Consider the following 23,509-nt stretch of genomic DNA (forward strand, 5'->3'; position numbering starts at 1 on the left):
ATTTTCAGAATCTTATCTTCATTCCTTTTTTTTAAAGCTTTGTAAACTTGTTACTCCGCGCAAATCGTGTTAGTTGCAATTTGTGTTTCGTTAAAAAATTCTTATGCGTGCTACTGAAATTTATAAAGAAAAGAGAAAATTATCTTGGAAATAAATGCCTTTTGAAGCATTTCTGAAAAAGATGACTCCTTGTGCAACAAACCAACAAGTGCTGAGCCAATAATGAGTGATCAACGAGTGTGCATCTAGTCAATGACGATGAAGAATAAACATTCTTTAACGTTTGTAAGTCATAAATAATTTCTTTATTATTATAATTTGCTTGATTTACAGGCAAAGTTTTCATTTTTTTGGATAAATCAATCACTGTTTAAACATAAACTAATTAGCTAACTAATTTAATTGTTGAGAACGTAAGCCACATTTTTAACATTATGTATATGGGAAATAAATTCCCGCTTTACTAGTTTTTGTTTTACGAGCGCGCACTAGGAATGAATTAACCTGTAAAGTCGCGAATTACCTGTAATTGTTTTTATTCTCACTGCATCACAGTGAAAATATAGTTGTTCATTTTAACCACTGAATCGCATTGGAAATAGATATGAATGTTTCAACTGTTGATGGTCCTGCTCACATTTCTGACAAACTGAATAGTTAGTTACCTTAAACTTTAAATAAAGATGGTATCAGTGCTTCTTTAGTACTATGGCATTCTTCATGCAAGATACAAGTACAGTAAACGCCCGTTATTCGCGGTATCTGTATTTGCAGTTTCACGATCGCTGATTTAATATAAAATGAAACCTAAAAAAAAAAATGTGAATTTTAAAGCACCGTGAATATTATCCACCATAAAAAAACATGGGCGTGGCTAAAATTATCTTTCCCGGTCAAAACAGCGCTCAATGGGTGGGGGGAGAGGGGTGACAAAATTGCGAGCGTGGATGTCTTTCGCTAATCCTTGTTCAGTATGTGTTATGAGCTTGTAATCGAAGTTTTCGTCGTTTGCTTTTAATTTATATGCTTATAAATTGAATAAATTTATCAATTTATAAATTGATATGTTTACAAAAGTGATAAATCTACGGTTTTGCAGTGTAAAACAGACTTTTTCGAGTGTGTTAACGGACAAAAGTGACTTTATTGTGGACAAGTTTTTTCTAACCCGTAGAAAAATATAGCTACGAATAACAAGAGTAATGTGAAAACATCAAAGAAGGTGATGACATTAGCGAATAAAATTGAGTTTTTAGAGAAAATTTCTAATTGTGAAAGTGTCTCCTCAGTGGCAAAACATTATAAAATCAATGAGTCGGCGGTACGATCAATCAAAAAATCGTAAGAAAAAATTCGCCGTAGTGTCCGCGAAAACGCGCTAATTGCTTCAAAAATTTGCTCTGTAACTCGTGATGTTAAATTAGAAAAAATGGAAAAAGCTTTAAATCTGTGTATAGAAGACCGAACTCAAAATAAAATTCCGTTAAGTTCACTCATCATTCGTGAAAAGGCAAAACTCCTTTATCAACAGTTTAGCGAAACTGGTGATAGCACTGGCGGGATAAGTTTTTTAGCTAGCAAAGCCGCTGGTTTGAAAGATTTGTTTGAAATTTCTAATAAATATTACAATTAATATTAAATTGTTTCTTATTTTCATTTCAATGCCATATGCTTCCATTTCACTATGTACTGTCTATGTACATAGTCATATTATGAAGGTACATATAATACATACATAGACAAAATTTTAGACTAGTTTTCCTTATATATTTCATACTTTGGAACGGAACCCCTTTATTACTATGGGAGCCATAACTCAGTATTCATGTTTTCGGTATTCGCGACATTTCTCAGGAACGTAACCCCCGCTATTCGCGGGGGTTTACTGTAGTTTCAAAAATGGTTGTGGGCCCTTGACATGTTCTCACACCCAATTTCTATACAAAAATCATGTTAAAATCATTTCAGAACCTCTTCCAGTAAAAGATTGATTACATTTAGGAAGGTAAAAAAAAATTTCAGAATTGTAATCATCGAATAGAAGTTAATGCAGGGTCATTATTTTCAAAGTGCTCCTGTGAGGTGCTATTCCACTACTGTCTGGTGAATTAAGGCAGGCAGCAAAAGATTTAAGCAAACCATTAGCCATAATTATGAGAGAATCCTAGTATTCTGCGGAGGTCCTTCTGGCCTGGCAATGTGTAAATGTATTCCCAATTCACAAAGGGATGACGCAAATATTTAAAGAATGGTTAGCTTGACTTCTTTTCCAGAGAAAATTAGCAAGTTATTGTTTAAAGAAGTAGTGCAGGACCATCTAGAAGCAGCATCAACGACTAGTCACAGATACAGTCGCATTCATGTGACTACATCTATGACTGCATGCCTGTCTAGAGACAAGAATGCAGCTTTACTCCAGTCACAGCATGAATTTTTAAGGGGCAACCTTGTCTGTCCAATCTATTAGATACTATTATGCAGTAACAAAGTAACCAGATGCAAAAGTAATTTTGACATCATATACTTAGATTAACATTAGCTTTTCACACAGTTCCATGAGAAAGAATGCTGCCGACCGGGCTAGCCGGGTGGGTAAAGTGCCTGCCTGGCAACTCAAAGGTCGCGGGCTCGAATCCCGCCACGGGCTTGGATCAAAGTACTGCAAAAACCTTGGGAGGTGCATTATGGCCACAAAAGCCGATGCGCCAACAACTACCAAAAAAAGAAAGAATGCTGTACAAATTAGAGCCGTATGACATTAGGGGGCAGGTACCTGTTTTGGATAAAGGGATGGTTCAGCATGAGGAAACAAATAGTGGTTATTGTTGTGCTCCCATTTTTTTTTTTTTTTTTTTTTTTTTGGAATTCTGTTATTAGTGAAGTTTCCTGGTGTTCAGTGCTGGGTCCATTACTGTTTTCTTTATCTATTAATGATATTGGTGAAGGCATATCAGGCTTAATGTTCAAGTTTACAGATAATAATAAGGTTGCAGGGTAGTTAATAACAGTAATCAGAGTATGCTACTGCAACAAGATGTAGAAAAATTAGGAATGTGGGCTGAGCAAAGCAATTAAATGATATACAGGAATTTAACATTGATATATGCCAGATACTGAATGTGGATACAGCAGGCCCCCATTATAACGTGGTTCGCTTTACGCTGATTTGCTATAACGCTGTTCTTATATTATAACCCCTATCTGACTATAACGCTGTCACAGATCACTATAACGCTCTTTTACAGATTGCATTTTTGGCATATTTAACTAAATTGTTTCATTTAATGGAGTCGATAGCTTGAAAATGAATATCAAAACAGAATTAAAATGTTTCCCACGCCGACTTGAGAAATTTTCTCACGCTCAGTGAAATTTTCTCACACGCTAATTTAATTGCAGTACAGTGACTTGTTACGTAGTTCCGAGATCAACATTTTAAAAAATGATCAAGTATATTGCTTGTAATATTTGCGTTATATGCATTTATCCGAAGTCTAGCCATCACTCAGTACAGTATTAGACATTATGCATAACAGACAGTTTATTTGATCATTGCATCATAATTAATGCAACCAAGCTAATAATGGCCGATAAGAATGAAAACGCAACAACGTCTGGACGCAGTACGAAGGCTATAAATGTAAGAAAAATACTACTGAATTTGAAAATTAAATTAGACATTTTGAAGCGAATTGATTCCGGTCAACGACAAGCGGATGTGTGCCATCATTTAGAACTGGCAAGTTTAACTGTAAGAACAATTATAAAGAATTAATTTTAGCAGTGGGAGAGACAGTTGTTCCGCTGCAAGCAACTAGGGCCAGGTCAGCTATTAGGATTGAAATGGAAAGACTAACTAATTTTATTGAAGATAATATCCAATGCAGAATTCAGTTAAGTTAATTATAAAGAGAGAAAGAGAGAGAGAGAGAGAGAGAGAGAGAAAGAAAGATTAGCCAAAATGATGATCTGAAGAAAACTCACCTAAAAAAAAAAAAAATGTGGAACCATTTAAAACTAGTAAGGGCTGGTTGAATAGATATAAAATTCAGGGAGAAGCTGCAAGTGCAGAAGGAGCCGAAACTTTCAAAAAAGAACTTGTTAAAATTATTAAAGAGGGATATTATGTGTTATACTTCTCAAGTTTTTAACAAAGATGAAGCAGGACTTTTGTGGAAACGAATGCCTAAAAGAAGTTTCATATTGAAAGAAGGAAAAACATGCCAGGTTTCAAAGTGGCAAAGAATCGGTTGACTTTACTGTTGGGTGGTAACGCTGTGGGAGATTTAAAATTAACACCCCTTTTAGTTTATTTGGAAGAGGGCCAAAGTTCAACCTAAAATCGACACATTTTTCATGATTAAATTCATCAATTAAATTAAATCAATTTAGATCAATTAAATTCATGATTTTAATTGGAATTTTAAGTTTAATTTTGATACGTAAGTAGTTACCACATAATTATATACATATGTAATGCAGAATATCTTATATGTACAAATATTTGAATATTAAATATTTTGGCGGACATTTGTGCATCTTTTCACTACCGTTTATTATTGATTAGGAAATATCCTATTGTACTGACCGAAACTCACAAATACATATGTTACCTTATGGGAATGCGGTGCTCACTTAGCGCAGATTCACTTAGCGCTCTGTTTTTACGGAATGAATTATCAGCGTTAAGCGGGGGTCACCTGTAATAGTAATCCTAGAATAACATAACAATTGGCTGGGGTTAATTGTGCAATGAAATTAGTGAGGGGGAACAAGAGGCTGTTATTACAAGAAGAGGCTTCAATTTCGTAAACTGACTGTGAGATCTGATTAAGTATTTAATCTGACTCAATGTTGTTGTTGTTATGGAGGCTTAATGGCACATAACCTGCTAAGGCTATAATGTGCCTATTCACTTATTATATTAAAAGATGGGAGTTTTCCATAAAGTCAGAAGAAAATCTGAAATCAGAAATAATTAAAAAGCCCAGTTTGCCTGAGGAAGTCAAAAAATTCAGAAATATTTGTATTATCACCAATGAGATCAAGGATGAAGTTCTGTCTTGTTTATAGTAGGGGCAGCCAATAAGAATATGTTTTACAGTCAAATTGTTAGAACAATGTGTACACTGTGGTGGATCATCTCCTGTGAGTAAATGGAGGTGGGTCAGATGGGTATGACCTATTCTTGCCCTTGAAAGAACTACTTCTTCTTGTCTCGATGTACGGACACTGGAGTGCCAAATTTTCAGATCATGTTTAAACTGAAAGAGTTTATTATTGGTCTGAGAGTACCAGAGTGCTGTCCATTGTGATAGGCAAGCGACATGTACGGTTATTGCATAATCTGAAGGATATTGGTTAAATCTAAGGTAGTTGGATTTTTTGCAGCTTCATCGGCCAGTTGATTGCCTAAAATACCTGAATGTGCTGGAATCCAGCAAAAAGTGACCAGTTGGTTGCGTTCTTTAAGTTGCAGTAATAAGCTTCTGATTTCATCTAGAACAGGGTGAACTTTATCTGAGGAATTATATAACAACATGATAGCGCTGAGAGAATCAGTATAAATAACAGATTTTAAGGAACAGTCAGAACAGAGATTTTCTAAAGCTAGTTTGATTGCATATAATTCAGCAGAAAATATACTAAATTCTGATGGAAGGGGAAACTGATACAATTATATTCGGAAACACTGCAGCTGCTCCAACATTTGAATTAGATTTAGAGCCGTCTGTATAGACTGAGGAGAAATCAGTATATCTTTGAATGTGAACTGCATGAATTTGGTTGACATTTGATGATTGTAAAGTATTCTTTCTCCATTGATAGAGGTAAGGGTCGCAGGTTGGAACAGGAGGAGAAGCCCATGGTGGTTGAGTATAAGTTGCTAACTGCTGTACGGAATGGATGGAACTATTCTAAACCTGTGCCAGTTCAAGGAAGGCGAAGACCAGCTGGTTTTACTATGCTAGATTTGTTTCTGTATAGGTTTTCTAAAGGTGGGTTGAAAAGGTATGACTGAACGGGATGAGATACACAACTTTGTATCTTGACAAAGTTGTGCCTCTCATCCCGTTTGGGCAGATAAAGCTTTGAGTATATTTACCTTTTTTAGACAAGAAGTCCGTACATTTTTAATATGATCTAGGAAATTTAACTTATTGTCAAGGGTTAATTCTAGAGATCGGATATTGCTGGTGACCGGGACGGAGACGTTAGAATTTTGAAGTTCAGGATCTGGATGAAGTTTGCGTTGTCTACAAAAATGAATAGCAACTGTTTTCTGCTGCGAGAGCTGATAGCCGTTGAGGCTCGCCCATTGTTGAATTTTATGAAGTGATATCTGAAGCTGCCTTTCAACATACCTCATGTTTTGAGAGTGACAGGAGATGGAAAGGTCATCTGCATAAAGGTAAGTCTCAACTGTATTTGGAACCTGCTTAGTGATAGAATCTATTCTCAGAGCAAAAAGAGTGGCACTGATTCCTGTGGAACCCCTTCTTGGATGAAAGTTGCGGAAAGAGCATGTTGGTATCGAACTTGAAATGATCTAGTATGTAGAAAGTTCTGAACAAATATAGGAAGGTTGCCTCGTAGTCCGAGAAGGTAAAGATCACTAAGTATACCATACCGCCAGGTAGTATCAAAAGCCTTCTCTACGTCTATTGAAACCATTACTAGATGTTCATGTTTGACAAAAGCATTACGGATGGCAAATTCAGCCTTGACCATAAGATCTAAGCATGACCTGTTTTGACGAAAGCCATATTGATTATGGCTCATTAGCTGTTCCAACTCAATGATCCAGACGAGTCTTCTGTGGATAATTTTTTCAAGATTTCTGCTGAGGCAGCTTGAGAGAGATATGTGTCTATAGCTATAGGGGTTGGATGGATCTTTTCCAGGCTTCAGGAATGCCAAATTTGTAGAGTGATGCCAAGAAGTTGGAAAAAACATTTTCTAAAAATATGCAATTGTAAAAGACTAAGAGGGGAGGTGCAATGCTTTGTCATCAAGATGTAGCCTGACATAATAAATCCCATGTGGCCCGACAGCACCTTTGCGGGCAGTTTTAATGACATGTAACAGTTCAGAATATTGCAGAGGTTTGTTTTATGGAAGATGGCGAGAAGTTTCAAAATTAATACCATGCTTTTTAGTGTTTTTTATTCATTGGAATGAGGTAGTATAGGCTGATGTTGATGAGATTTCTGCAAAAGTATTGCCTAAAGCATTAGCTATATCTTCAGGATTAGAGAGATCTTTCCCATTCCAGGAGAGGATTGGAGAAGGTATGGTAGGAAACTTACCAGACAGCTGTCTAATTTTTTTCCATATTATTTTGGGATCAGTATTTCTGTGAAAACTGGAGGCAAAACGGGTCCAGGATTCTTTCTTTGCTTGCTTTTGTACGAAGCATGCTTTTGCCCTTAATTTCTTGTAATTAATGAGATTGACTGTGCTCAGACATTGCCGAAACAAATCCCAGGCTTTATTTTTGGCTCTCTTTGCTGTGGTGCATTTGTCATTCTACCAGTAATTATAATGCTTTCGGCCCGGCGGATTTGATAGTGATATTGCGTCTTTAGCCACATTTAGAAGATGCAACATAATGTAATCTGTCACATTATCAATATGCTCGAGGCAGATTTTTTCCTCATCAAAGTCGATTGATGACTGAAATTTTGCCCAGTCTGCTTGGACAAATTTCCACTTTCTGCAGGGTTGAGTTGAAGGAGTCTTTGCTTTCAGAAAGTTGCATACTATTGGGAAGTGGTCACTGCCCATGGGATCGTTTATTACATACCACTCTATGGTTGGGACTAGTACTGGTGAACAAATTGAGAGATCTATTACTGAGGTGTGTCCTGCTGGCAGCTGTACGTGTGTCGGTGCACCAGTATTGAGTACAGTGAGATTTTGTGCCTCTAAAAAGCTTTCAATTAGGCTACCCCATCTATCTAATTTAGGGGAGCCCCATAAGGGGTGGTGCCCGTTAAAGTCCCCTAATATACAGAGAGGTGGAGGTATCTGTATAAAGAGATCTTCAAGATCTTTTAAAGAGTAAGTGCAGTTTGGCAGTAGGTAGATTGAGACAAGTTTTATTGCACTACGGAGAATTATACAAACAGCAACAGCTTCTATTTCAGTTTGTAATGGGATATGTTTAGTTGGGATCTTCGAGTTTACTAGGATTGCTACACCACCATGGACAGCATTAGCTGTATTTCAATCTCTTCGATAAAGGCAATAGTTCTTTATCAAAGGAGAAATTTGAGAGGTTAGGTAAGTTTCCTGAAGACAGAAGGCAACTGGAAAATATCGGTTAATTAGGTATTGAATATCGTCAGTGTTGCAACGAAAACATCTGCAATTCCATTATAAGATACTGTGGTTCATTTAAGTTTAGTTGAGGATGATTCATCTGACTGTTTTTTGTTTGAGGAGCATTTTTTCCGGTCTTTTTTTGGGAAGCTGGGGGTGTCCAGTATCCATACTGTTATTTGCATGGAGTTCTAGTATGGGTTATTCATGATCTGAGTATACATCAACTTCCATACTATTGATGGATGATTCAGGTTTCTTGTTGTCTTTAGCAGTTTTTAATTTTTCTTTGTCATGCGGAACTGTCCGAGTATCAGTTGGGATGCTGATTGGAGTGTTGGTCGATTCACTGGTTTTATTTTGATGTGTGTCTTTTCCAGAGTTTGATAATGTATTTTTAACCCAATTAGCCAGAGATGTGCTTGGAGGTATTGATACATCTGTTTGTACTGCTGTTGAATTAAAGCTTCGAGTGTGAGATGTATATGAATGACTGGGCATGGTCAACATAACCTGTCTGCGTGCCCCAGGGTATGTGACTTTGTGCTCAATTTTATATTTTTGAATTTTCTTCGGTGTTTTCCACATTTCACAAGATTTTGAAAAGGCTGGGTGACTTTCTTGTAGTTGGGGCAAATAGGACTTTATGCTGAACAGTCTGCTTGTGTATGTTCCTTGGAACCACAAATAGGACAAATAGCTTCTCCTTTGCATGCTTGTTGGGAATGTCCATATTTTTGGCATTTAAAACAACGAATGGGATTAGGGATATAAGCCCGAATTCGGCAGTTTAAATAGCCAGCTTTTACTGAGGATGGCAAATCCGGGGTACTGAAAGTTAAAATGATTGATCTAGTTGGGACGAGATTTCCATCTTTCTTACTCATTATGCATTTGGCGCTGATTACTTTCTAATTACCCAGTTCTTGAACTAATTCCTCATCAGATATTGTAAGTAGATCCCATTCGGTTATAACGGCTTTCGAGGAATTTAAGGTGTTGTGTGGAGTAATAGATACTGGCAGGCCAACGAATGTCGTTGTTTCGAGCAGCCACTTGGAATGTTTGGAGTTGGCTGTTTCAATTAATAGGTCTCCGGATTGCAGTCGTTTAACCATTTTTGGTGTTCCAGCATTGGATTCCAAATATCTTTGGATGACGAATGGTGATAATTTGCCGACAGGCTGGTTGGACAGAGAGAGAGAGAGAGAGAGAGAGAGAGAGAGAGAGAGAGAGAGAGAGAGAGAGAGAGAGAGAGAGAGAGAGAGAGAGAGAGAGAATCACCAGAAAGTGTGGCATCTCATTGCACTGCACTTCTCTTCGGAGCCTTTTTGGTTTGCTTAAGTCATCATCACTGGGTTTATCTGGCCTTGAGTTTGAAGGCTCTAGAGGTGGATAGTCGTTTTTATCCACTGTTACTCCTTTTAGCCCTGGAGGATAACTTTTCCCCCAGGTTACTGGCCCCGCCACGGGGAGCCAGGAGCAGTGCCGCTCGGAGGCCAAGCATTTGAAGTGTTAGTTGATTAGTAGAACTAGAAATATAGGAAAAAGAAAGGTGTGTTTCCTATCTGTGGCTTTCAAGTATAGAACTAGTTTTAAAGAAAGACTGTTGATAGAAATGTAGGAAATTAAAAGGAAATAACTTCAATCACTTTACAATAGCGCTCTATTTATCACAAGAATATCACTTGGCCTCGAAATACGCTTGGCACCCAGTGCCTCGAATGCCTATGCAAATGATTAATGATAATGGCATCGACTGGAGAAATTTGGTGGCTCACCTCCCAGAAATGTTCAGCCACAGCAGATTTCCCATAGTCTGTATTATTTATTGCATTAATATGTTCCCCCCTCATACGATCTTTAAACCTGTGTTTCTTCCCTCCAACATAGTCCATTTGATCCCATACATGACCCCGCTTGTACTCTCAATAAGCACAGAATCTTTGACCTTTGACATGGCTGTGTGCAATCTTCACCCTGGCAGCTGCATACAGCGTGTCTGACAAATGCGCAACATTCTAGAGATTCACTTTATGCCTGGATAGCATGGAATGTATGTGGTGGTAATGGGTGAGAATGCCTCTCTTCGTCCATGTTCCGCTCCTTGGATATGTCTGTACAAGATCTTTTGGGGATATCTGCATTTTCAAAGATTCACTGCGACACATTTATTCTCCTCCATTCTTTCCTCTGCGGAGCTACAGTGAGACCAAGCCCTATCCAATAGGGTCCTAATTGCACTGTTCTTATGATTGTTGGCTTGTGCCTATTCTCCCCTTAACTTATTGACCCTCAATAAGTTAAGGATGTGGTTGCCTTTGAAAGTTACTGCTGTTTTTAACGCTTTTAATTTGATATATTTTAATTTTATCTATCATTTTATTGCTTTTACCTTTACAGTCAGTGAATTTTATTTTTATAACAAAATTTTATCCGGTCTTATTCTGTTCTTATTTTAATAAAGTTTCAGTTATAGATAGTTGGAGTGCTTCATTGCAGTTATTATGAGTTTCTGATTCATACCCAAACTTAACTCACTCTTTCCCAATCCCAGGGGCCTATTTGAAAAAAGGGTATTTAATCCTTTGAATGGAATAAGTAAGCTCAATGCTGTCTTTCTTTTGCACATACTACACAAGTAAGGATATTAATTCAAATTGAGGTAGGATAGTTGCAGTATATGTGCACACGTTCGCCTTCAGCCAGTTGATGTTGGAAAAAAGTTCCATCTTCAAACTGCCCACTTACATCATGGAAGTGGACAGTTCGAACAAATTTGTTGGAAGAAAACTAGACAAACTATTAGAGGGAATGGACAAGTGGTTGTGGGAAGATTTTTTTTTTGCTGACATTGTATAAGCTTGCTATCTTGCATCATTTGTTACTTAGTAATACTCACATTATCTTCTGATTAGGGAATTGGAAAATCTGTACTTTTAACGATGATATCTTTTTGGTTATATTTTACAGAGAGAGAGGTTTGTGTTAACATTTTTTCTTGTAATAATTATCTTTGGTATGCAATAATTATCTAAGCTTTTTGTTTGTTTATTTTTTTTGTGTTCTTTCTTCCATTTTGCCAATGCTTACAAAAAAGATGGGTCTTAGCCTTAGAAATTAAGGCACAGCAGTTTTATAGATATGCTAGTTTTCTCTTTGGGGAACAATATTTCACAGATATGGATATGATTTATCATGTTGTCAGCATGTGTATGTATTTTTTACACTTAAAATTGGTAATTTGGAATATAAGGTCTTAATGGGCACATTAAGTATTCATGTTTTTATAAGATTAGTCTAGTCTTCTTTGTAGAAACAACGTTTCCATCTGATCTGATCAATTTGCATTTTACTGCTTTTATTTCTTGGCATTTTGATTAACTTTGGATCTCTTCTTCTTCTTCTGAAACAATGAGCAAGTCCCCATTTGCAGATTATTCCTCTTAAGGCATTCAATGTCATTCATGGAATTACTACAATAGATATTTCTCCTGTATCTGTAACCAGCTGTCGTTATACAGAGTGTTCAGACAGGACATTTCCAGGAAAATGTCTGTAGAACGGAATTGCTCATTTATAAATTACTCATTATTTTAGAATTTGCATTTACAGGCAACTTACTTCACGCTTTTATTATATTTTTCATTACCAAAGTATATGAATAATTAACTTTAGAAATGAAGTAATTATCTATTATTACATATGTTTTATTTTACTTTTTATGCGATCTATGTACTCATAGAAAATTTTTTTTATCTACTCTTATTTTTCTATTTCTCACTGGTAGACCACAACCAACAGGTTCCGAAATGCTGCTCTACAGCACAATCCTTTTCTGATTTTAGTGTTTCAGCCAAACCTAAGAATCACAATTTTACAAATATGGCTTACATTTTTCTAATTGCATCTGTTAGGTAAAATTAATACTGAGGGTATCTCTTTTCTCTTTCATGTGCAGAAACACATGCAAAGGGATACAAATTTAAATTAAAAAATAAAATTGGCAAGTTCATGCAAATTGCAATAGGGTATGCGTTACTAATTAAATATAATGTAATATAACTTAGTATAATTATTAATGATAAATAAAGGAATACATGCACATGGCATAAATTACACAGTTTTTACTTTATTTATGCAATTTCACCTAAAATTATTTATATATATGTTTACCTTTATAATAGTAGATGTTTATAAATTTGTGTTTATAAATCTATAAACACAAATTTATTTATTATTGTATTAAATAAATGCACAAATTCCTGCATATTTATTTTTTGTAATAATCAAATTTCATGTTCTAACATTTTTTTACCACACCTTTCCTTCTAGAATTACTTACTTCAGCATTATTGAAGAGACGTGAAAAGTTCTCCTCAAAGGCATCGACAGTCTTGTACTGACCAGTAATTATATTTTTCTCAATGGTGTTGAAATCAATAGGATTCTGGATTTTTACATAATAACTGGAATTTCTATTTATACAAAAAGGAGAGAGAGAAAAAAAAAAAACATGATGCGTTTCACATAATTTAAAGATTCAAAACAAATTAACATATTATCATTATTACAATTAAAGGTAGGAAATTATATTATAAACCATATTATAAAAACATTAATATCAGTCCCACATAAATAATGGTTATTACTTCAAGCTCAGGGTGATTCTTGTAGATTTGACATATGCTGAATTCAAATATGGCAACCATCTTGCTGTAACATCCACCAAATTTTAAGGGAGGAGGGAATGAAATCAAAAAGGTTCTAGTTTCATATATTTTAAGAAAATGTTATGCACAGTACTAAATATTGAACAATGGGTCTATTAAACTTATTCTATTTAGTTTATCTAAATAGAATAAGTTTGTTTATTTGATACCAAAACACTTATTTTGTTGCATTTTGCATTTTATAATCGTCCACTGGTATCTTCTGTAAGAGATTCCAACATATTTTGACTCCATTTTTCCTGGTATCATTTTTCCAATTGAGAAGTATCTTGGTGAAACCTTTCATTGTATTCATTGGAGACCGCTCCCAAGTTTTCAGGAAAAGAGTCTAAACAGGAAGGTAGGAAATGAAGCTTTAAATACAGGTCTTGGTTTTTGGTTCTTAACTTACGACATTTGAAAACTAGGGTGATGAGAACTTTTTAAGAACATATTTCCAAGGAGAATCTGTTAAAATTATTTCAGAAAGGAAACTGATGCTGATTAATTATTATAAATAAATATATCAGTTTACGGAGCAGTGGGCCTATTGTATATATAAATGATCTTCTTCTTCCAGTCACAGTTCCGTGAGCAGCTGTTGTGGCCACCAACAAAATCCCCCAACTGCATCGATCATAGGCTATACGAGCGGCATCACAAAATGTCATGCCCAAAAGTTCACTGATCCCATCCTTCCACCTAGTTGCAGGTCTTCCTTTAGCAGCAGTTTTTGGAGTTGGTTTTGTTATGGTCTCTGTGACATCACATCAGATAATGTGGTGGTATGCCATTGTCTACCACATGGCCGATTTTGAAAGGGGCCACCTTTAATCATTGGAAGAGTCATCATGCATCCCAAGAGATGCTCTTGAAGAGGAAAGGTGACTACAGCAGATCCCCACTTAGTGCAGAAGGCCGATTACAACTGTTTTTTGCCTAGTTTCCAGAGGTCGTCTGACTATTATATCAAAGCCTCTTTCCCTTCAATATTTCTTCTGCTGAAATCTGTTGTTTCTTCTTCTTTTGATGCCGTCTCCTATTGGAGGTTGGCGATCACCACGCTGTACTTCTCTCTGTCTTGAGCGAAATGAAATAAATGATACAGTTCACAAATATAACCATTAACTAGGTATTCTCAAAAACAACCTTTCCTCTTCAAATGATGGGCATATGTTCTTGTGTTCTAAAATAATATAATCTGATGCCAATTTCTTCTGCAATTATTTATATTTTATCTAATACATCTTCTCTATGGTGAGAAATTGTATGGCTACTTAAGTGAAACAGATTAAAATCTGATTATCTGACAACTTAAAATAATTCATATGACTACGTTAGAAACAGTTTCCAAATAGAAGGATTCAGTTTTTTCTCTTTTTACAATTCCAAACATGCAAAATATTATTTATCCTTGAAGGCGAAGTCATAACGAGTGGAGCAAAACTTGGTAGCTGACTAATAAGCTTGTTGAGATCTTCGTGAGAGATATCAACCATCCCAGGTAGTAGATAAATGGAAGAGACAGTCATGGTGATCCCAAGAGCCAGGCAGGTTGTAATTAATTCTGTGTTGCTGATCACATGGTTCTAATGACTAGGAATGTGACTATATATGAGAATGGCAAGAGCACTATGGTTGGGTCCACCCAAAGTCTTTCTGGAAGATAGTGTAGTTTACTTAGATGTGAATCATTAGCTAATTTTAAATGTCTTCAGAGACAGACTGGTTTGTACTTATTTATCATTCAGAACAGCTATGAGATGGTCTATATTCCAGCAAATTTTGCATTATTTAGGCATAGTGGACTTCAATGGCTTTCGAATGCTAGAGATTTGTTTTTGGCCACCTTTGTCCATATCTTGCTCCATGAAGCTTTCTAGGATTGATTCATTGCTAGTATCTTTTTATGCTACATCCATTTAATTCTGAGAGATGAGCATTAGTTTTGAAGGTTTCTTTCCTCCTTTTGCCGTAGTTTGGCTGATTGTTTTTTTTTTTTTTTGGGGGGGGGGTGATACTGCTGTATCGATGGCTTCATTTTTCCCCCCCCTGACAGTTTTGAACACAAAACAAATCTTGCTTGAGGAATAAATTATTCTTTTCGTTCTATGCTTATAATGGTTGGTGTTCCAGCATAACATATCCTTATAACCATTTGATCGCAAGTATTTGGAAGCATTCATTAGTTGTACAAGCTATCTGCTGCCTCAATAAGTGATCTGCAATTTAGATTTATAATTCTGTGTGTTGCTTTTACCCATTTCCATCACAAACACATGCAGAACGCTTCCCTCTGTGGCAATACAACTGTCTTTTGATCTACAGCAGATGACCAACACCATGATGTCAGTGAATACCCATATTTCTGACACTTAACCATCCTAATGGGATTGGGTACTTAACAATTACCATTTAAGTAACCGGCTTTAATGTATGTAGGAAGTTGTTTCATGCTAAATCTAAAAATAACTGTCCTAGCAGGAACTAGATTTCCATCATGCCATACTAATATATATTCATGAGCCAAAAACATCACGACCACCTACCTAATAACACATTTTGCCCCGTTTGATGTGATAACTTCTTGCACCTGGCATAGCAATGACTCCACAAGACCACAGAAGGTTTCTTCAGTTATTCTGGACAAGCTGGACAGTAGGATCTCCAGAGTTAAGTCCACGCCAGTGCTTCTCTCCATTAAGGAGAGAAGCACTGGCGTGGAATAGCAAATGCTGCATTCCACTGCATCCACGCTGATCAATGGGATTGACATTAAGGAATTTGGTGGCCAGGGGAACATGCAAAATGCTTGGACATTATCCTCAAACCATTAGCATTAGTAAAGGCACATGATACAAGAAAGCAAGCTTATATAGCATCAGCCAAAAAAAAAAAAAAAAAAAAAAAACCCTTATTTCTATTTAAGCTATCCACTTCTACAACGACAGATGAAAGTTTGTTCCAGCAATCAATCATCCGCTGACTAAAGGCAAATTTCCGCACATCTATCCTACTACCGTCTTTCCTCAATTTGAATTTATGCCCTCTCAGGCGATTATTCTAAGTAAGAGGAATAATCCCATCAGCATTGAGCATGCTCAAACCATTCAAGGCTTTATATACCTCAATCAGATCACCTTGCAGGTCCCTAGTCCCCAGACACTGTAATTTGCAAAACTTAAGCCTTACTTCAACTCTTTGTTCCATTCACTAATCTTGTTGCCCTTTTCTGTACTCGTTCCAACAGCTCTACATCCTTATTAAAATGAAGCCTCCAGACCTGTATACAGTACTCAAGGTATGGTATGACTATTGCCTTATACAAGGGGATAATCACCTCCTTATCCCTGCTAGAAAAATTCCTGTATACCATTGACAAGATACCATGAGCTACTCTTGCACACAGTCTGCACTGCACAGAAAACTTCATATCTGCTGCAAAATTACCCCCAGGTCCTTTCCATTCTCTACCACTGTCAGTGTGGTACCACAGAGTTGATACATTACTCTGGGATTACTGCTTCCCATATGTAATACTTTACAATTGTCAAAGATAAACTTTATATGCCACTTCTCAGCCCATCTGCTCAACTTTTCTAGATCCTGTTGCAGCAGTGTACTGTCATTAGTGTCATTAACAACCCTGCCAACCTTCGTGTCATCGCCAAACGTGGACATTCAGCCTGATATACAACCATCAATATCATTTATAAATACAGAAAACAACAATGGACCCAACACTGAACACTGAGGGACTCCACAAATAACATTAGTTCATGAAGAGCAGTGTCCATTGATTACCACTCTCTGTTTTCTCCCACTCAACCATCCCTTTATCCAAAGCAGCAATTTGCCTCCAATGCCACACTGCTCCAATTTGTGCAGCAGTCTTCCACGTGCAACAGTATCAAAGGCTTTTCTAAGATCCAAATATATGATATCAAAGTTATTCTTTGTATCCAGTTCCTTTGTGACTACATCATAGTATCCAAGCAAATTGGTCAGACAAGACTTTCACTTAACAAACCCACGCTGTGTCCGAGCTATAACTGAAGTCTTGTCTAGATGATCCTGCAATGCTTCTTTAACCAGTGCCTCCATTAATTTCCCTGGAACAGAAGTTAAACTAACAGGTCTGTAATTACCTGTCTCCCTTTGATCCTCCTTTGTGGATTGGGGTCACATTTGCACATCTCCAGTCCATGGGTACCTCCCCCGAGTCCAAAGAAGCTCTCATACTTATGGCTAAGGGTTTGCTTACTTTCTTTTCCACTTCCTTTAATATAACTGGATAGATTCCATCTACCCCATGTGCCTTTCTTGTGTTTATCATCAACTTTACTCTCAGTTATTACAAGATAATCTAGCTTACTGCCAGAGTTGAATACACCTCTGGCATTTCCCTCCTTGAATAACTCCTCTTGTGCGAATGTAGATGCAAAATATTCATTTAGTTTGTTAGCTACCTGAGCAGGATCATCAACTGTTGAACCATCGATATTAAAAGGACCAATCTGATTCATCCCCTTCCTTTTAGAGTTTATATAACTAAAGAACTGTGCTGTTTTTCTTTGCATCCTTAGCCAAAGATTTCACGTAATCTGCCTTAGTCTGCCTAACCTCCTTTGTAAGTGGGTTACATACCAGCTTATATCGATCATAGGCTTCTGTGTCACATGTTCATTTTTATGTACCCCATGCAATTTTCTTCTCTGTCCCATGTCTAATTAGTTCATCTGACATCCATTTAGTCCTAAATATTTCAATATAACAATATTTCTTTGTTGCTATGAAAAGCCTAGTAGCTTACAAGATTAATTCTTGAATGCTTCCCAATTTGAATTTGCACTAAAAGACTAGCACTTCAAGCTCTTCTATAAGCCTGTCTGGAAGAGCATGTACTTGGTAACCTCATCAGTTGGTTCCACTGTATAGAATTTAAATACTGTCTCAGACCACTGTAGTCACCTTTGCGAAAGAAAAAACCTTTCCCTTTACCCTTCATGGTAGTAATCTCTTTGAGTAAATCCCACTTTATCACACTGTGATCACTGACCCCTAGTGGTTCCTTTATCTGCAGATTCTTGATGCATGAAGAATCATTACTGATAATCATATCAAGAGTATTACTCCCTCTAGTTGCCTCTCGAACCTGCTGCTGCAGAAATACTCAATTGCTCATTATACTCATCAGACCCATTAGTCCTAGAACACACCCCTACTCTTATTTTTCCTTTCCCAGTGTTCATGTCACACCAAACAGACTCAACATTGCATTGTCCTGCAACATCATTTGGATGCACTTCCTTAGATTTTGTGTTTCTTAACTAACAGCATAACCACTCCTCCCTTCCTGTCCTGTCTAACCCTTTATGTACACATTGCACTCCCCAAATTCCAGTTCTGCACTGCTTATGTCTGTGTGACACCATGTCTCTGATATCCCAACAATATCTGCCTTTGATGTCTTGACTAGCACTTGAAACTCATCGAATTTATTACTATACCCCTAGCATTGGTGTACTTCCAATTATACATGCACCTGTTTCTACTCTTAGTTACCTAACACAGGCTATTTATTTACTTGTTCCACTATGACTCTCAGCAATCCTGGAAATTTCCATTGCCTTGCTTTCCAGGCTGCTGTTCAACTGCATTTCAATAGAATTAGTGCAAGAATCACTTTTATCTCAGCAAACAGCTACGGTTAATCTATTATTCCGTGTATCATCCCCCCAAAGCTAGCAGTTTTCTGACCCACCTAACTCTGCCTCGAAAGCATCAGCAAATATTCTTGCACCCTTTCTATTTAAGTGTATCCCATCCCTGTAGAAGCAGTCTCTCCTGTTAACAAGCACAGACCAGGATGAGAAAAATTCTACCCCTTGAGCTTTGCACAATCGCTCCAGGGCCGAATTGATTGACAAGGCTCTCATGACAAGGCACTCCCGCCTATCGTGTCTGGGCAAAATTGCAGACACTTTCAAATTCAACCTAGTCCTTGAGGTTGTCACTAACATTCTCTCAGATATGCCAGACAAGCTGTACTTGCTACCTGGGAGTCTAAAACGCTGATGGAACTGATATTAGTGTGACACTCAAGTCAAGTGGACCCAATTTCGGCGAAGTCCGGCTGGTCTGTGACAGCCAAATCCTCTGCTTGCACCTGCACGATGGTAGGACTATTAGTAATCCTGGGTATAACCTCCATGCACAAGTACATGGTGGGTGACCATCCAGGTGTGAACCAACGTAACCAGGGGTCGAGGTGTGGCGCCCACACCACATAGAGAAATGCCGCCCCTCTATGTTACCAGGCAGTGCTAAGTGGTAGATGACTCTCTTCAACCGGTGGAATACCACCACTTTGCTTATTGGAGGCTTGAAGTGGTGGAACCCATGTTTAGTCTCTAGAGCTAAGTTCCGGTTAACCCTCCCCTATCTCTTCCATCATGCAGTATGATTGATGACTTTTGAGGTTATGATGAACATCATGGCGAGATCCAATATTCCTTGCATTTCGAGGGTACAGCTCTAAAACGGTGTTCACAGGTCGGCCGCTAGTTAGTACACCGGACCGAACCTATTGGTAACTCTCTAGAAGGCTTCTGGATCAGCTAGTGTATAATCTTGCAACCTCTACTCTGCCAGATAGTGACTGAAGGGAGTCCGAGTAGTGTGTATGTGGGGAGCATTGTCGAGGTCACATTATGTCAAAGATCTGGGTATATTCTTACCATGTGTACGCCATATCCAAAAATTTCATTACTTCATACAGCATGTCCCACACACTTTTTCTTACTATTGAATACACCATGAATTGTCACACTAATAGAGCAAGCTTATCTGCAAAAAGATCTAAACCTCTCAAGCACTTCCTAATTCATTTCCCAAATATACGTGGTCTCAATTCTAATCTTAACGACGTCCATTTCCACTTGCAGTCTGCCAAACCTCTTGTACTTTTTCTGACAGATTCTCTGTTATCGGTTGGTTCAACTACTACTCATCTCAGATGCCCAAATTATTCGCTGTACGATTCCTTTCGCCTTAAGGGTGGTACTTGTGCATATGTCCCTTCTGATATTCCCTGTCAGAACTTGGCAATTTGGAATCTTCTCTTTTTGATCTTCTCTGGCTTAAAATCTCTTTACCCCACTGTGTCAAATTCATCTGTTGTCTCTACCATCCTCCAACTCCACTAGTCACACCGACCCAGCAGGTCGAGATGCTGAGGCTTTTGCAATTACTAATGACCTTACACAGATTGTTCATTTACCTACAAGAATAACGGACAATCCTAACCATACAGCCAATACGCTTGATCTTTTCAAACAAAAAACCCTTCTAAGTACACGGTCGAAGTGAGAGGTCCTTTATGCACTTCAGATCACAACTTGGTGATTGTCTCTTCTCCAATGGAACCTTTATCTCATGGCTATTTCCAACCGTGTGTTGTTTGGCATTACAAGAATGCTAAATGGGATGACCTGCGAAACGTTTCTTCTTTTCCTTGGTCGGATTACTGTTTCAAAACTTCTGATGTCAACGTTTGCTCAGATCGTGTCAGTGAAATTATTCTTGCAGGAATGGAATCCTTTATCCCACACCCCACTTTAAAATCTCGCCCTTTATCTAAACCTTGGTTTTCCAATAAATGTGCTAAGGCTGTTCACAAGAGAAGAATGTTGCATATTGTAATTGGCTTGTTTCTAATTCTCCAGTTTCATTTTCTGCCTACACCAAAGCTCCCAACAATTGTAAAGCAGTTATTAATCAGTCCATACTAGAGTTTGAACAGGCTAAGAGTAGAAAACTTAAAAAGTTGCTTCTTGCCCTAATGGTAGCCGAGCATTCTGGTCTCTTGCCAAAGCTATTGGCCACAACCTTTGCCCATCTCTGCTCCCACCTCTGTCCAAACCAGATGGTTCTGTTGTCACTTCAGCCAAGGATAAAGCTGACCTGCTAGCATCCCATTTTTCTTCCAACTCGTGTATTAATTATCTTCGTAAAACACCTCCCACCATTCCCAGTCAATGCCTCCTGTGGTTTTCCGTCAAAAGGATGTCAGAATGATTTTGACGAATCTTGATGCATAAAAAAGCCCCAGGTCCCGATGGTGTTTCTCCACTTGTTCTCAAAACCTGTGCTGCTGAACTTACTCCTATTCTTTACCGCCTTTTCACTTTCTTATTCCAAAGGTGTTTTTCCTTCTGCTTTGAAATTTGCTCATATCCAGCCGGTTCCTAAAAAGTGTGACAAATCTCAGCCATCCAATTATTACAATAGCATTGCAATTACTTCTACTCTTTCTAAAGTAATGGAGAAATCAATTAACCGCCAACTCTTAAACTACCTAGAAACCTTCCGTCTGATCAACGATAGCCAGTATGGATTCCGTCAGTGTCGATCTACTGGTGATATTCTGGCTTATGTTACCCATTTATGGACTAATTCAATGGAAAGGTTCGGTGAAACACAAGTAGTTTCTTTTGACATCTCAAAGGCTTTCGATTGTGTTTGGCATAAAGGTCTTCTAAACAAGCTTTCATCTTATGGTTTGCCAACTGTTTTTAGTAATTGGTTATCCAGTTTTCTCTCTGATCGCTCACTGAGGGTGATGGTAGATGGCTCTTTGTCTTCTAACTTCTCCACTAATGCCGGTGTCCCCCAAGGTTCAGTTCTTTCCCCCACTCTTTTCCTCTTGTATATTAATGACCTTCTTCCATTGACTAGAAATGCTATCCATAGTTTTGTCGATGATAGCACATTGCATTCCACTTTTCATTTTGAGAAACCTTGTCCTGCTCAATCAGCTTCAATTTCTCGAAAATCTGCTACCAATTCCTTAAATTCCAATCTTCAGGTAATTCACCAGTGGGGCAAAGACAACTTAGTTGATTTCAACCCTTCTAAAACTCAGTCTTGTCTTATATCTCGCAAAAAGGATTCTTCTGCTCCTATGCTTATCTTTAGTGACACTCCGATTTCTAGACAAAATGATATATCTCTTTTGGGGATTACCCTGACTTCTAATCTCTCTTGGCACAAGCACATTACAAATATTGCTTCCTCTGCATCTAAAAAAACATCTGCTCACTCTGTATAAATCGCAAATCCGCCCTGCCATGGAATATTGTTCTCACATCTGGGGTGGTGCCCAAAACCTCTCTCAGGCTTCTTGAATCCATTCAGAAGAGGGCAGTTAGGTTAATTAATGATTCATCTCTAACAGAGTCTCTCCACTCGCTGTCTCATAGACGTACTGTTTCTGCTGCATGTCTCTTCTTACAGATACTTCCATGGGTATTGTTCTTCAGAATTGGCTTCTATAATTCCCGCTCTCTCTTTCAGAACAGTCAGAACACGTGCTGCCACCAGCTGTTTGTTTGTTTGTTTGTTATTTGGTTTCTAGGAGCATCAGCAACTAAGGCCATATTGCTCCGGGATATGCTGTGGTTATTCCCTGACCTTTCCGCATCCTCCGTATTTGGTAGTGACAGACCCGAACCCCGGTTTAATCAAGAAGCGTGTGCTACGCACTGCTGCTCCTTCCCACCTGGCTACGGAGGCGCCACCGCCACCAGTCAACATCCATTTACTGTCCAACTTCAAACTCACAGAACCAACTTTTCATCTTCCTCGTTTATTCATTCAACTGCCGTTTTCTGGAACAACCTTCCTTCGTACGTATTTCCTGAAAATCACAGTCTACAGACGTTCAAGTCCAATGTCAATAAATATCTACTTTCATCTTCTCACCTCCAACCCAAGCACGGTACTAAGTACTATAGATTCTAATACCTCTCGTGTTTGGGGTTTACATAAAAAAATAATAATAAAATAACTCACGGCTTTTTTTCAACATTGTCTTGTACTTGTAATTCTGCCAGTCTCCTACTCTTAATATCATTAGTGCCAATGTGTACAACAATATCACCCTTTGTGCCCTTAAAGGATGATATCTGCCCTACAAGATCATCAACCTCTGCCCACGGCAGACATACCCTGGTCCTGTTCCATCTACCCTTTTTGCAGAATATGTTCCCCGTTTTCCTGACAATAGAGTCACCTACAACAACTAGTTGCTTTGGGACCAGCGCATTCTGCCTTGGGGGTTGTCGCTGTGTTGCGTGATGTTCAAGTGCAAGCTCTGGCATTGATGTGGGCAGTTGGGAGCTTGATGGACCTCTCAATTTAAATCCTTCGAGGGCATTCAACCTGTCCTTCAAGCTCTCATATAAGCCCATAACAATGCCGAGTTGGCGCCTGATTTCCTCGCACTTCTTACATCACGTACACAGAAAGACATTCCTCTTGGCAATATCATGCCCCTTTATTAATTGTACACAAACATCAAACAAGCAGTGCATTTCAATAGACTGTGATTCATAGGACAACCGTCCCCCCCTCAGTTCTCCCCTGAGCCATAGCACTTCCACTAGTTTGAGCCTTTTGCTATGCTGCTC

General features: G+C 38.0%; 1 protein-coding gene across 7 annotated transcripts in view; it reads right to left on the bottom strand.

Annotated features, from left to right (window-relative positions):
• ash1 (histone-lysine N-methyltransferase ash1) overlaps positions 1 to 23,509 on the bottom strand; it is a 1,128,611-nt gene that overhangs the window by 410,282 nt on the left and 694,820 nt on the right. For all 7 annotated transcript variants that reach the window (XM_090378882.1, XM_090378880.1, XM_090378881.1 and 4 more), the window contains one exon: positions 12,671 to 12,803. In XM_090378882.1, coding sequence (XP_090235008.1) covers positions 12,671 to 12,803 — 133 coding nt within the window. The remainder of the gene's footprint in view (positions 1 to 12,670; positions 12,804 to 23,509) is intronic.

Source organism: Mastigoproctus giganteus, chromosome 8 (assembly GCF_048544385.1).
Source record: "Mastigoproctus giganteus isolate SK-2022 chromosome 8, ASM4854438v1, whole genome shotgun sequence".
Classification (NCBI taxonomy): Eukaryota; Metazoa; Arthropoda; class Arachnida; order Uropygi; family Thelyphonidae; genus Mastigoproctus; species Mastigoproctus giganteus.